Source organism: Oryx dammah, unplaced genomic scaffold (genome assembly GCF_014754425.2).
Source record: "Oryx dammah isolate SB20612 unplaced genomic scaffold, SCBI_Odam_1.1 HiC_scaffold_15, whole genome shotgun sequence".
Lineage (NCBI taxonomy): Eukaryota > Metazoa > Chordata > Mammalia > Artiodactyla > Bovidae > Oryx > Oryx dammah.
Window position 1 is genome coordinate 11,219,398 of NW_024070199.1, and position 14,199 is coordinate 11,233,596.

General features: G+C 37.7%; 1 protein-coding gene across 16 annotated transcripts in view; it reads left to right on the forward strand.

The window, feature by feature from the left end:
• The window catches only part of DLG2 (discs large MAGUK scaffold protein 2), a 2,338,778-nt gene that overhangs the window by 1,982,321 nt on the left and 342,258 nt on the right, over positions 1 to 14,199 (forward strand). For all 16 annotated transcript variants that reach the window (XM_040255566.1, XM_040255568.1, XM_040255582.1 and 13 more), the window contains one exon: positions 9,087 to 9,189. In XM_040255566.1, coding sequence (XP_040111500.1) covers positions 9,087 to 9,189 — 103 coding nt within the window. The remainder of the gene's footprint in view (positions 1 to 9,086; positions 9,190 to 14,199) is intronic.

Genomic DNA, 14,199 nt, shown 5'->3' on the forward strand with positions numbered 1-14,199 from the left:
CAGCAAGGCTCTTACTCAGATTTGACGGAGAGATCAAAATCTCTACAGACTGAATCTTTAAGGACTCGGAGAAGTCTTCTGGGTCAGGAAGAGATAAAAACATTTTGTTCTCAGTAGGAAAAAAAGCATGAGCAGGGGTGCAGAAATGCCTGAATCAGAGAAATGAAAAAGGTCAACATGGTGGGAGAACAATGTGGTTGAATCAGCTTAAAGCTATACATCATACATCAGGGGTCCATGAGGGTCACGAAAGCTCTTCCCATTTTAAAAATTCTTATTCTGATATCATCCTTGGTATAATACTAAGAAATAAATATCTCAGGAAAACCTTGAATCATTCATTCAGGGACTCCATGGAACCCCGGGCCAGTGGTCTTCGTGGATGAAATGCAAGTAGTGCTCATCTCTTAAAAACAGAAAGAAAAAGTTTGACTCTGAATATGGTCCACCATTTGCCTTCACATTATCATCTGAAAAAACAAACAGACAAACAAAAAAACCCTAAACTGCTTAAATCAACTAGAAGCATTAAATTTCTATCCATCACCAACATAGTTGTGAAAAAGATATCATAACAAATAGAATTTTTTTCTATGATTTAATGACAGTTGTATAGATAAGGAGATGGCAACGTGTGGAATTTTCTAGCCTACATATTTTGCTCTGTCCTATATGATCTGATCATTGTAAGTTGGACCATACCTAGACAGCATATTAAAAAGCAGACATCACTTTGCTGACAAAGGTCCATATAGTCAAAGCTATGGTTTTTCCAGTAGTCATGTATGGATGTGAGAGTTGAACAGTAAAGAAGGCTGAGCACTGAAGAACTTATGCTTTCAAATTGTGGTGCTGGAGAAGACTCTTGAGAGTCCCTTGGACTGCAAGAAGATCAAACCAGTCAATCCTAAAGGAAATCAACCCTGAATATTCATTGGAAGGACTGATGCTGAAGCTCAAGCTCCATATAGTCAGAGCTATGGTTTTTCCAGTAGTCATGTATGAATGTGAGAGTTGGACCATAAAGAAGGCTGAGCAGCTTCAGCATCAGAATTCACCTTCCAGTTGGAAGGACTGATGTTGAAGCTTCAATATTTTGGCCACCTGATGCAACGAGCTGACTCATTGGAAAAGACCTTGATGTGGGAAAGGTTGGGAGCAGAAGGAGCAACAGAAGATGAGATAGTTGGATGGCATCACCAACTCAGTGGACATGAATTTGAGCAAACTCCAGGAGACAGTGAAGGGCATGGAAGCCTAGCGTGCTGCAGTCCATGGGGCAGCAAAGAGTCAGACAAGACTGAGGGACTGAGCAACAATGTCGAAATCAGGTTGTTGGGGCTACTGTAGAGTCAACCAGCCACATCCACTTATGTGCTTCTGTCCCAGGAAGCTTGAACGTCAAGTTTCAGAACTGGAATCTTGTAGGCACAGATCCCCAGAAATGGACAGGTTATTAAAGGAAAACAGTAGGCATTGGTAGTTAAGAGTTCGAGAGTTTTAAGTAGTCTGTTTTAAATCCTTAACCTCTTTCAACTATTTAACTTTGAACAAGTTAGTGCTTCTCTTTGAGCTCTGTTTTCCTATTTATAAATTTGGAAAAATAATCCCAGCCTCCTGAGAATGAAACAAGAGAATATATAAATATCTCATATATATATGAGGTTGCTTCATGCTGTCTTCAATGATTATCATTTTAATCTCTATAAAAAATGAATGGCATCCAATTTCCCAGTCCATGCTTTAAGAAGAGAAAATTAAAACTGGAGTAGGAAAATATAAATAATAAATATGTGAGACTGTGTCACACTTGGTATTTTAAAATGTCATACCAATAATGTAAATTGTTTTTGAATGCCTCTGAAAATGTTATTTGAGCAAAGATTACTAACCTCAGAGACAGAAATAAGAATCAAAGTGACCTTGAAAATCTTGGTGATTGGAGGAAGCGTGTTTGCTAAAACCTGGAGGAAAATCCACAGGGACACAGGCAATGTGGTATTGCTGTGGGTAACAGCAGCAGGGTAACAGAGACTAGAGATCACTTCAAGAAAATTAGAGATACCAAGGGAACATTTATGCAAAGATGGGCACAACAAAGGACAGGAATGGTATGGACCTACCAGAAGCAGAAGAAATTAAGAAGAGGTAACAAAAATACAGAAAGTGAAGTTGCTCAGTCGCGTCCAACTCTTTGCGACCCCATGGACTGTAGCCTACCAGGTTCCACCATCCATGGGACTTTCCAGGCGAGAATACTGAAGTGGGTTGCCATTTCCTTCTCCAGGAGATCTTCCCAGGGATTGAACCCGGTTCTCCCACATTGCAGGCAGACGCTTTAACCTCTGAGCCACCAGGGAAGTATACAGAAGAACAGAAGAATACAGAAGAACTATACAAAAAAGATCTTCATGACCTAGATAATCATGATGGTGTGATTACTCACCTAGAGCCAAACATCTTGGTGTGAAGTCAAGTGGGCCTTAGGAAGCATCACTAGAAACAAAGCTAGTGGAGGTGATGGAATTCCAGTTGAGCTATTTCAAATCCTAAAATATAATGCTGTGAAGTGCTGCACTCAATATGCCAGCAAATTTGGAAAACTCAGCAGTGGCCACAGGACTGGAAAAGGTCAGTTTTCATTCCAATCCCAAAGAAAGGCAAAGCCAAAGAATGTTCAAACTACCACACAATTGCACTCATCTCACACGCTAGTAAAGTAATCCTCAAAATTCTCCAAGCCAGGCTTCAGCAGTATGTGAACCGTGAACTTCTTGATGTTCAAGCTAGATTTAGAAAAGGCAGAGGAACAGAGATCAAATTGCCAACATCCGCTGGATCATGGAAAAAGCAAGAGTTCCAGAAAAACATCTATTTCTGCTTTATCGACTATGCCAAAGCCTTTGACTGTGTGGATCACAACAAACTGTGGAAGATTCTTTAAGAGTTGGGAATACCAGACCACCTGACCTGCCTCTTGAGAAATCTGTATGCAGGTCAAGAAGCAACAGTTAGAACTAGACATGGAACAACAAAACTGGTTCCAAATCGGGAAAGGAGTATGTCAAGGCGGTATATTGTCACCCTGCTTATTTAACTTATATGCAGAGTACATCATGAGAAACGCTGGGATGGATGAAGCACAAGCTGGAATCAGGACTGCTGGAAGAAATATCAATAACCTCAGATATGCAGATGACACCACCCTTAAAGCAGAAAGTGAAGAAGAACTAAAGAGCCTCCTGATGAAAGTGAAAGAGGAGAGTGAAAAAGCTCAACATTCAGAAAACAAAGATCATGGCATCTGGTCCCATCACTTCTTGGCAAACAGATGGGGAAACAGTGAAAACAGTGAGAGGCTTTATTTTTTTCGGCTCCAAAATCACTGCAGATGGTGATTGCAGCCATGAAATTAAAAGACACTTACTCCTTGGAAGAAAAGCTATTGACCAACCTAGACAGCATATTAAAAAGCAGAGGCATTACTTTGCCAACAAAGATCCATCTAGTCAAAGCTGTGGTTTTTTTTCTAGTAGTCATGTATGGATGTGAGAGTTGAACTATAAAGAAAGCTGAGCACTGAAGAACTGATGCTTTTCAACTGTGGTGTTGGAGAAGACTCTTGAGAGTCCCTTGGACTGCCTAAAGGAAATCAGTCCATCCTAAAGGAAATCAGTCCTGAATATTCATTGAAAGGACTGATGCAAAAGCTGAAACTGCAATACTTTGGCCACCTGATGCGAAGAACTGACTCTTTGCAAAATACCCTGATGCTGGGGAAGATTGAAGGCAGGAGGAGAAGGGGTCAGCAGAGGATGAGATGGTTGGATGGCATCACCGACTCAATGGACATGAGTTTGAGTGAACTCTGGGAGTTGGTGATGGACAGGGAGGCCTGGCATGCTTCAGTCCATGGGGTCGCAGAGTTGGACATGAATGAGCTGAACAACAGCAGCATCAAATGCTTTACAAATGAGAATTAAGTCCAGGATGAATGTAATCATCAAATAGGATTTGATTATTACTCACCCAGTAGAAAACAAGCACACGCACATGGTAAGTTACACCTGCTACAGTGAAAAGAAGTCTGGGCCAGGCAAGGGAGACCCTGGACTGTCGCTAACCCTGTGCCAACTCTGACAGGACTTGGGGCAGGTTCAGTCCCCTGTGGAGACCGTCTCTAATGTGTAAGCACCGGATGGATGAGCACCTCTTCCAGTGCTGAAATTAGTAACTGTTTCATTAGTAACTGTTCCCCAAACCTGAGGACTGCATCTGCTACGTGGCTGGTTGGCTGGTTTGGCTGTGCTAGGTCTTCATTGCTGGTCAGGCTTCTCTCTAGTTGTGGCGAGCAGGGACTCCTCTCCAGCTGTGGTATGCAGGCTTCCCGCTGTGGTGGCCTCTCTTGTGCAGCACGGGCGCTCGGGCACACGGACTTCAGTAGCTGTTCACATGGGCTCAACAGCTGTGGTTCCCGGGGTTTAGGGCACAAGCTCAGTACTTGTGGTATATAGGCTTAGTTGCTGTGTGGCATGTGAGATCTTTCCAGACCAGGATCAAACCCGTGTCTCCTGCCTCAGCTGGAGGATTCTTTACCACTGAGCCATCAGGGAAGCCCCTGAAATTCTACGTTTTTTTTTTTAAAAAGAAGAAAAAGAAAGGAAAACCTTGAAGTAACCCATACATTATATTCTGTATTCATTTGTTTCCATTAGATTTTATTTCCTCACTTATAATCACAGTTCTTTGAAGAAAAACTCACAGCATAATAGATACTACTTCCTGAACGCCAATTTGTGCTAGCTTCTGTGTTAGGGGCTCAACAATTATTGTCTCATTTACTACATGTGACAGTCCTGATAGGTAGGTAGATATTATATCCCTTTTGCAGGTAAGGATGCTGAGGTTTAAAGAAGTTAAATGACTTTCCCAAGTTACTTCCCTACAAATGGTGGACTCAGGATTCAAACCTAGTTCTGACTCCAAATCCCTTTTTCCTCCCCATTTTTTCGTGCCTCCTTAGTGTACTAACTGAGAAAACTTCACAGGATGGTTAGAATACTGGAAGATGTAGAAGTACGATGCTGTAAAGGAAAGGTCTCCAAAAAAAGGCGTGTTTGCCTGGTTCTCACATCAAATACTAAAATATATTCTAGTAGATCAATGATTAAATAGCTAAAAATTAAACCAGGGTTTTACTAGAAGAAAACGTGGATAATTTGTTTAATATATATCAGAGAAGGGAAGATATAGTACAAAGCTCAAAAGCTAAAAAGGAAAAAACAAATGTGACTATGTAACACATTTGAAACTTCAGTTTGGCAAGAAATAGAAGACAAAGGAAAAGTTTAAATATTTAAAACACAATAATACATAATACAAATACAAAACTAGTAAGAATATTTGCAATAGTTATCTGAGATGAACTAATATATATTTTTAACATTCTTAATATGCAGATAAATTTTTTAAAGTGTAAGCTATCCAAACAGTGAAAAAAAGGCAACATAAATGAGCAAGTGTTTTATACAAAAAGAAATTTAAATAACCAACAAACATATGAAAAGATGTTTGACCTCATAAGTGAAGAAATATAAAATTTAAAAATAGAATTGTTTACCTATCAGAATAACCACGGTGAAATGTTGGGGTATGAGCAGTTTTTATAAGAGTGTGAGGAAGTGGCCAATCTCGCATTTTTTGTGGGAGTTTACATTTTTGGAGACAACTTGGCAATAGCTATCACAATGTAATGCTAGTACCCTCTATCCTTCTGTCTATGACAGCAAAATAGTAAAGCAACCTCAGCACCCAACAGCTGTGCCCTGGTAAGATAAATTGTTTTATACTGACTAATAGAACCTGCCACAGCTATTAAGAAGAATGAGATAATGTATAAGAATATATGAATGAAAAATACTCTGGAGATTAAGAGATACAAACTACTATGTATAAAATAGATAAGCAAGGAAGATAAATTGTATCATACATGGAAATACAGTCATTATTTTATAATAACTTTAAGTGGAGTATAATTTATGAAAATATTGGACCACTATGCAGTACCCCTGAAACTAATATAATATTGTAAGTCAACTATACTTCAATATAAAAAATATATAACTTCAACATATCTCCAAGATATGTTAGTAAATGGAAGAAAACCAACTATATATATATATAAGCAATATATAAAATATTATCTTTTGTATAAAATTATTTATAATTGTATGAACCTGCTTATATTCATAAAAGAAATAATTGGTAGTGGATACAAGAAGCCATCAATATGGTACCTTTGGCAAGGATAATAAGAGGTAGGGGAAGCATTCTATAAAAAATAAATTTTTTAAATTTTATTTTTAAAAATAAAATTTTTATATTGCTTTAATTTTCATGTATGTGCATTATGAACACACAGTTGTCCCTCAGTTGTTCCCTCATCCCCAAACCCCACAAATACCAAAATCTATAAACAATCAAGTCCTTTATTTAAAATCATATAGTAATTGCATATAATCTATTCACATCCTCCCATATACTTTAAATTATCTCTAGATTACTTATGAAACCTAATACAATGTAAATAGTTGCCAGGTATGTAGCAAATTCAAGTTTTGCTCTTTGGAACTTTCTGGAAATTTTAAAAAATATTTTCAATCTGAGGTGAGTTGAATTTGCCAGTGCACAACCCACAGATATGAAGGGCTGACTGTAAAATATTAATTATATATTTTATTTCAATACATTATCTGGGCAATGAGATTATGCCCTATTTGTCTTTTCATTATTAGTTTCTGTTTGTAGAGTAAATACATATTTTTTAAGTGTACAAGAGCAAACTAAAAGAAACAAATAATGCATATACCTTTTAGCTTAGAAAGTGTATCTCCAAGTGTTTATCCTTCAGAAACACCTTCTTAAGTGTTTGTAGTAGCAAAAAGCGAGACACAGCCTTAGCCACACCAGTAGGGATCCTACTAAAAAATTACTGGTACATCCACACCATGGCATACAGGCTCCCACTTAAAGGTAAGACAACATGAACTGATATGGGTGATGTCCAAGATATATTGTTAAATGAAAAACTAAACAAAAACAAGTTATAGAATTATATATTTAATATGATCCTGTCCATTTAAACAGAAAGTCAGTAATGTATTAAAACATAGACAAAACCAAATAGAGATAAACCCACACACTTGCACACACACATAGCAGATTTCTAAAAAGCATACACAAGAAGCTGCTAACAGTTGTTACCTCTGGGAGGGAAAATGGTGCGGGGACTTTTCACTTCTCTTTCTATACCTTTCTAAAACATAAGACTTCATTACCATGATCATATTTTATTTTTTAATAAAAAGGTAACCCTAGTTGTTTGCAAAAGAAGAGATCATTTGGCCCCTGAAGCTTGTGCATTCCGCTTCCTGTTCTGTCTCTTCCGGCTCTCTGAGTTATACTTCTGACTCATCAATGCCTGGACAGTCTCTGAAATGAATGTCATTATATAAGGATTAAATCTGAAATTTTATGGTTCAGAGAGGCTTGAGCCTCACAGTCCCTTCCCCCTGAAGCAGGTGAGAATTGAGGCTCAGAGGAGTGATAATGACCGTCCGTCAGCTGGAGGAGAATGGTCCAGCCAGGCCCAGTCTCACTCAATACACTGCCCATCACTGATGCTCTCAGGAAGCACAGAAAGCCGATCAATGCTTTCACCAGAATAGAAAACCAGGCAATTTATAAAAGTGAGTAAGGAGACTTTAACAAAGTTATTTATGAGAAGCACAGCATATGAGATTAAAGATTACAGATGTTCCAGGCCTGATAGGGAAACGCAATGGCCACCCCCAGTCGTGACCCCTTCATCGTCGAGGAAGACTGATGAGAAGTGAAAACATCCTCTATTCTATGTGTAGATGGGCTGAGCAGTTCTTTTATTCTTCTTCATGGTCCCTAGCCGTCTTCCCTACAAGTTAAAGGAAACAGAATTTTAATGTCAGCTGGGGAGGTTAGAAAACTGGACGTTGTGTGTGTTCAGTTGAAGAAGAAAAGCTTCTTAGGGGCTTGTCTTGTTCACCTTTGTTCGCCATCCTTCATCCCCCTATCGGGGCAGTCACAGAGCCCTGACGTTGGAAAGCACTTAGTAATTATATTGTGTTGGCTTAGACTGAATTGATTCAAGAAAGATTTTAGCTTCTGCCTCTCATTAAATTTGACTTGAGGGATTTTTTTTCCCCTCTCAGCAGAGTTTTGTGCTTATTTTTCAAATGCTCTGTTTCTCTTTTGGCATGGGTCCCCAAATGGGAGTTAGTAAGAGCAACATAAACTCCCGGAATTCTCTATTTCATTTGGTTACAATTCATTCTGGGATCATAGGTAAGAAATGGGACAGTAGAGTTTATTTTGGAACAAGGCTCAGAGCTGTCTAACCAGGCTCAGGATGACAGGATGAGGCATATAACCAAGAGGGGGGATTTGGCAGGTGGCCAGCCCCATTCCACACAGTGTCCCCTAGAATCTCATATGAATATATTATTCTGTCAGCACATACTTGTCTACATATATTACATGTGTCTTTCTTTATTATCCCATTTTCCTTCTAATTTTGAAGGTTCCTATCTATCCCAGAAATCCACAAAACTCATAGAAGCATATTAAATGCACACACTAAAATCTTAATGGATTTGGGTGGACAAAACTTTCAAGCCACTCAGACCATGGCACAAATGCCCTAGGTAGAATTTCACATCTCTGCTAACTAAAGTTATCAACAGCATGAAATTTGATAAGTTAGCATTCCAATGCCTGGGTAGGACATGAAGGGTTTTGAGGCAGGTAACATCATCTTTAACAGGCTCTCTGGGGAAATTTTTCCCTCTGTCTACCTGGGTTTGGAAGATCCTCTGGAGTAGGAAATGACAACCTGCTCTAGTGATCTATCCTGGAAAATACGGTGGACAGAGGAGCCTGGCGGGCTACTGTCCATGGGGTCGCAAAGAGTCAGACACGACTGAGCAACTGGGCACACATCAGAATAACATGCCTTACGAAGTACCAAAATTCTCTGGCTTCCTCTCTTCCAGGTGAACGGCATTGACCTTCGTGGAGCATCCCACGAACAGGCTGCAGCAGCCCTGAAGGGGGCTGGACAGACGGTGACGATTATAGCACAATATCAACCTGAAGGTCAGTGAGAACTCAGAATGTTCTGATGCGTTTCTGTGTGAATGGGTGACTACATTTCTGATCACTGATATTAACTAGTTACTACTGACAAGATTTTTTATAAACAATCTATAGGGAAAAATTGGTGGTTCATGTCCAAAGAACATGAGGTTTTGTTACTCTTAATCTTCCAAGGAAAAAATCTAATAGTTATAAAGACCTGTTTGCAAATACGAATTCAAACAAATAACAACTAGCATCAACTTTATTTCATTTACAGTCTTACCTGGTGTACACTTTTGGTCAGCAATGGATACTATAAAAACAATTAAGATTTAGGAAGCAAGGTGAGAGATCTTATCTATAGAAATAGACCATGATCAGTAGACCATTTTCTCTCCTGTAGCAATGACTTATTTTTATTAACACTAACATGGTTTGTGGATGTCCTTGATGTAGAATTTTATTTTATTTTATTTTTGCTTTTTCTGCCATACTTTCCCTTGTTTCGGAATACATCGCTATAAACCCTGAGACTTGGTGAGATATCTTGAGTTGAATTAGCCAACTAAGACTTGATAAAATATTCTAAATTGGATTAGCAAACCCTGTTTTTTTAAATTTGTTTCAACATCTGTTTCTGTGGTCAGAATGAGGCTCAGTGAGACAATTGGGACATTACCCATTGTGGAGTTGATTTCTTAGCAAATTACCAAATATATATATATATATATATATAAATTTCACTTTTGTTAAGGAAATATAGTTACATATATCACTGTGGACTAGACTTTGTAGAGAAAAACAGAGGAATATGGTGCTGTCTTCAAGAAACGTAGTTAACTGTTTTTGGTTCACGTGGCTAGCAGAGAGGAGAATTTAACAGGTGAATATGAAAGTACAAGGCGCATTCAAGAAAGAGCCTTTGTGTGTGTGGGTATGAAGAGGCTTATTTGGCCTTTTCAAATGATTATTTCTTAGCATCAGTTGTTCTATTGATGTTTGGAAGACTGAGGTTTGTGTCTTTCCTGTGAATCTTAGATTTTACCATTAATGGTGGCCAACCACATGTTTTACAAGAGAATAAAGAAAACTGCCATTATGCATTTTGATACGTTACTTTCACTTTGCCTGACTTTAGAATTTGCAGTTAAGTTATACCTCCCCCCCAAAAAAAGTATCGATTGCTTTCTTCTATTGGCCTAGCACAGATATGGCCAGAGAGCCATCTGGGAAGAGGGGATTTGTGTTTGTCAAAGATGGAAGATAACATCACCAAGGAAACGTGTTTTTTTAGACAGTTTTGAGAAGTTTTTCTACTTCTTAAAATTTAGTAGATATGTCTTCTAATAGGAATAAACAACTCCAAAGTAAAACAGCTCCATTGTACAACAGAAATGAAAAGATCTGGGTTAACACAATTTGATGAACAAATTCTACTTCACATAGATTAAGAACTTGTTCGTGAGATTCTTCCATTTTACTGACAGCTGTTTTCTTTGTCTCAAACTGTATGATCTGACACAAGACATAAATATCCCTGAAAATTTTCATCTCAATTCTTCAGATTGATAAGACGGTCCAAACTATAGTTACACCAATTAGAAACTCTTGATGGTGAAGACAGTCATTCAAATAACCTTGAACAGAATGATTCCAAGCTTTAAAAGTTACAGTAAAGGATAAGCATGTCCTAGTTCTATCAGCATAAATCTTCATCCTAAGCTTCCTTACAGCTTTGTTTCCTTTAAGCAATAAACTCACTTCGGATACTGTGCTGTACTTTATTAAGATGCCTGTTCAAAACATGTCCTATAAATCACATAAATCGATTTTTAAAGTGCTTCTAAAGAAATCTGCAAATAACAACAACAAGCTTAGTATTTCAAAATGCCAAAGTACAAATCAAATTCACAGAATGACTTGCCTATTTTAATAGTCTAACTGCATTCTAATTTGTCACGGCTTTAAATCAGTTGGAAATGTGGTAATGCAACAATAAGCAATCATTTTTTCTCCCTTTGCAAATTTAATGGGTAACTGAACCTTAATTTAACTATTTTTTGAAATGGAAAACTGACTGGATTGTTGTTCAGGTCAGTTAGGGACATCTAAATTATACAACATATTTAAGAAATAATGAACAATTTAACTTTTAAATTACAATTGAAAAGAAGAATATGCCATGAGATTCCATTAGGAAATTCTCACCAAGTCCCCTTCATTTGTATCAGTATTGCAAGGTATCCATGCTAAGACTGATTTTATTGACATCTCTTGTGATACAGTCAAGAATCAGGCTTTCAGGGAATATGTTTTTCACTTACATTCAAATCATTTTATCAGGAAAATTCTAGATGCCTTGCTAAATATTAGTAGATATTCAGAAGATTCCACTTTTACCCCCATCCCAATTCTTTGTTTTTAAGGAAATTTTTTTTTAATCTTATTCAGGAGAAAAAAACTTAGATACATTTAATAGAGATCAGTTCCTGATGACAGATGACTAAAACTGTATTATCATGGTACCATCTCTAAGAATTATGGAATGTCACAGGAGTAAACCTGCAGGGGCCAGAACAGCACAAGAGTGCTTCACGAAAACAGGAAAATGGAAACAGACTTTGAGAAATGGGTGGGAATTCTATTCCAGAGAGCAGGGAGAAAAAATACCTACCTATGACTGTGAGATCAAAGTGTTGCAGACACCAAAACCTATGTTTTGTTTGTAGATAAATTTTTCAGTACTGTACATATAATGGGTATTTCTTCCAAAGTTGTTGAACTAATGAAGAAAAGTTTGCCATTCTTCAGTACTTGAGTTTTCACTTAACAGTAATCGAAGATTGAAGGGATTCATTTTTACTACTTTTATTTTTTTCATTTTTGCTTCAAAGCAGAAAATGTGCTAAACAAGTGTTTTCTGCAAAATATAAAACCATTTCCAACTGCATATTTCATAGTACTTAGCACAGTTTTTGAAATAATGATAAATAACTTATAATTATTATAACATAACAATAAATGTCTTCCTTGGCAAGTTTCACTGCACAGGGTAAGGCCCAAGTTGTTATACTTACTTTTGCTTAAAATGAGCTTGGTCCCAGTTGTGTGAATTATTCTATCCATCGTCAGTATTATTCAATGCCTAGTTCTAGGTGGTAGAATTAAAGCCAAATTTAAAGAGTCACATACAACGTTTTCTTCCGGTGGTATATGACTGTGATTCATTTCTACCACCTTTCTTTTTATCCAATTTGTATCACATGCTTGCTTTGAAATTAGCATGTATTACCTTAATAATAATAATCCTTTTTTTAAAGGATCATGTATCTGATACTTCAGAAGAAAATTTTACTTAAGCAATATGAGAAGTTAATTCTCATAAAAATTTGTTACCTATATACAATTAATGAAATTACTCCAACATTACTTGGAAAAAAAGAAACATAATGTCCCCTACCACCCTACACACACACAGACACACACACACATTTCCTTACCCTTCTCTGTCATCTTCTTCATTGCTTTCAAAATCACCATTCTAAACGATATCACCCCAAGATGCCGGTACCCAACTCCTCGCCTTTCACAATATGATCCCAGCCAATCTCCATGCCCTCTTCCCCCACTACCACTGACCAGCATCATCTTTTTCACTGTCCCTCTGCTTCACAGAACTGCTCCATGTCCCTGACCTAGGTCCTGAACTGTAATGTTTATGGGCCTTTGCTCCTGTGGGTTTCTCTGCCTGGAATTCCCTTTTCTCCTCTCCAACCGGTAGTATTCCTGCTCATCTTGAAGGCCCTCAGATGCCAGTTCCACTACAAAACCATCTTTAGTCTGCTGAATCAATGTTTATTTCTCTGAGCTCTTGTTGATTTTCTCTTTCTCTGAGTTCCCTAGACTTACATTCAGACACCTGGTATGTCCCTTGTGGAATTTGCATGTTCCTCCACTCAAGGGAGCTTCTGGAGGGCAAGGAACCTTCAACCACTCATTGTATCTCCCATGTTAATATGCTCAATATGAATTTGACTATGCTTTATTAAAGAGTTATCAAATGTGTCTCCACTTGTTTTAGAAGTATATCTTTAATGTTTTGGAAAATATTAATAACAGATGTTTAAGAAATACTTCCAGAGTGAATATTGAGTGAATTTCCTATGGCTTTTGATATGATGCAGCAATGGTAAATGAATCCTTAGACTGGACATTTGGTGTTGATGCTGTTTTTAAGTGGTGCTTTTTGTTAGCAACCCGAGTGGATAAACTCCCTTTATCCTGTACTGCAGAAAATCTACATCTGTTGGTCTATAATATAGAACAAAGAAAAGATAATTAAAGCGCTCACATTTTTTAGAGCTTGGTAACACAACTTTAATACCATTGATGAATAAAAGAGGCATTGATTACAACCTAATTATACATTTATCATAAAGAGTCTAATATAGCATTCCCCTGGGTCAGATTGGGGCAAAGCTTTATAGCATTTATTGCCTTCCCGCTGATATAATAGCACCTATCTTTAGTGTGAGGTTACTGACTGAGGTTCAAATAATAAACCACCAGATATTCACTAGGAGAATCAAATGAATATAAATTGTTGGATAAAGCACAAAGTGGAGACAATTAATTGCCAAGCTCTTCCCATTAAAGCCACCAATATCCCCTTGTCTTTAATTTGGCTACTCAGAGCGTTGCTGGGGACATTATAAGGGCTTCAGAACAGCCTGAAAGTAGGAAGGAGGAAGTCATTGGTGATGCCCACCAGTGAGCAGGGACTTCAGTAGCCAGTAACCTGGTTTCCTCAACCTTTTATTCTTTAACAGAATAATCTGAGCTCCGAAAGGAAAATCCCAAAGAACAGAGTTGATTATTGCCTGGACACTCATAAATGTGGTCTGGTTTATGGGACTGTGGCAGAGTGGCCATATTCATTCAGTTAATAGATTTTTTTTTTTTTTTTTTTTTTGCTGAGCACTTACTGTGCCCCAGTCAACATTCTTGGAAAATGATATATCAGTGAAC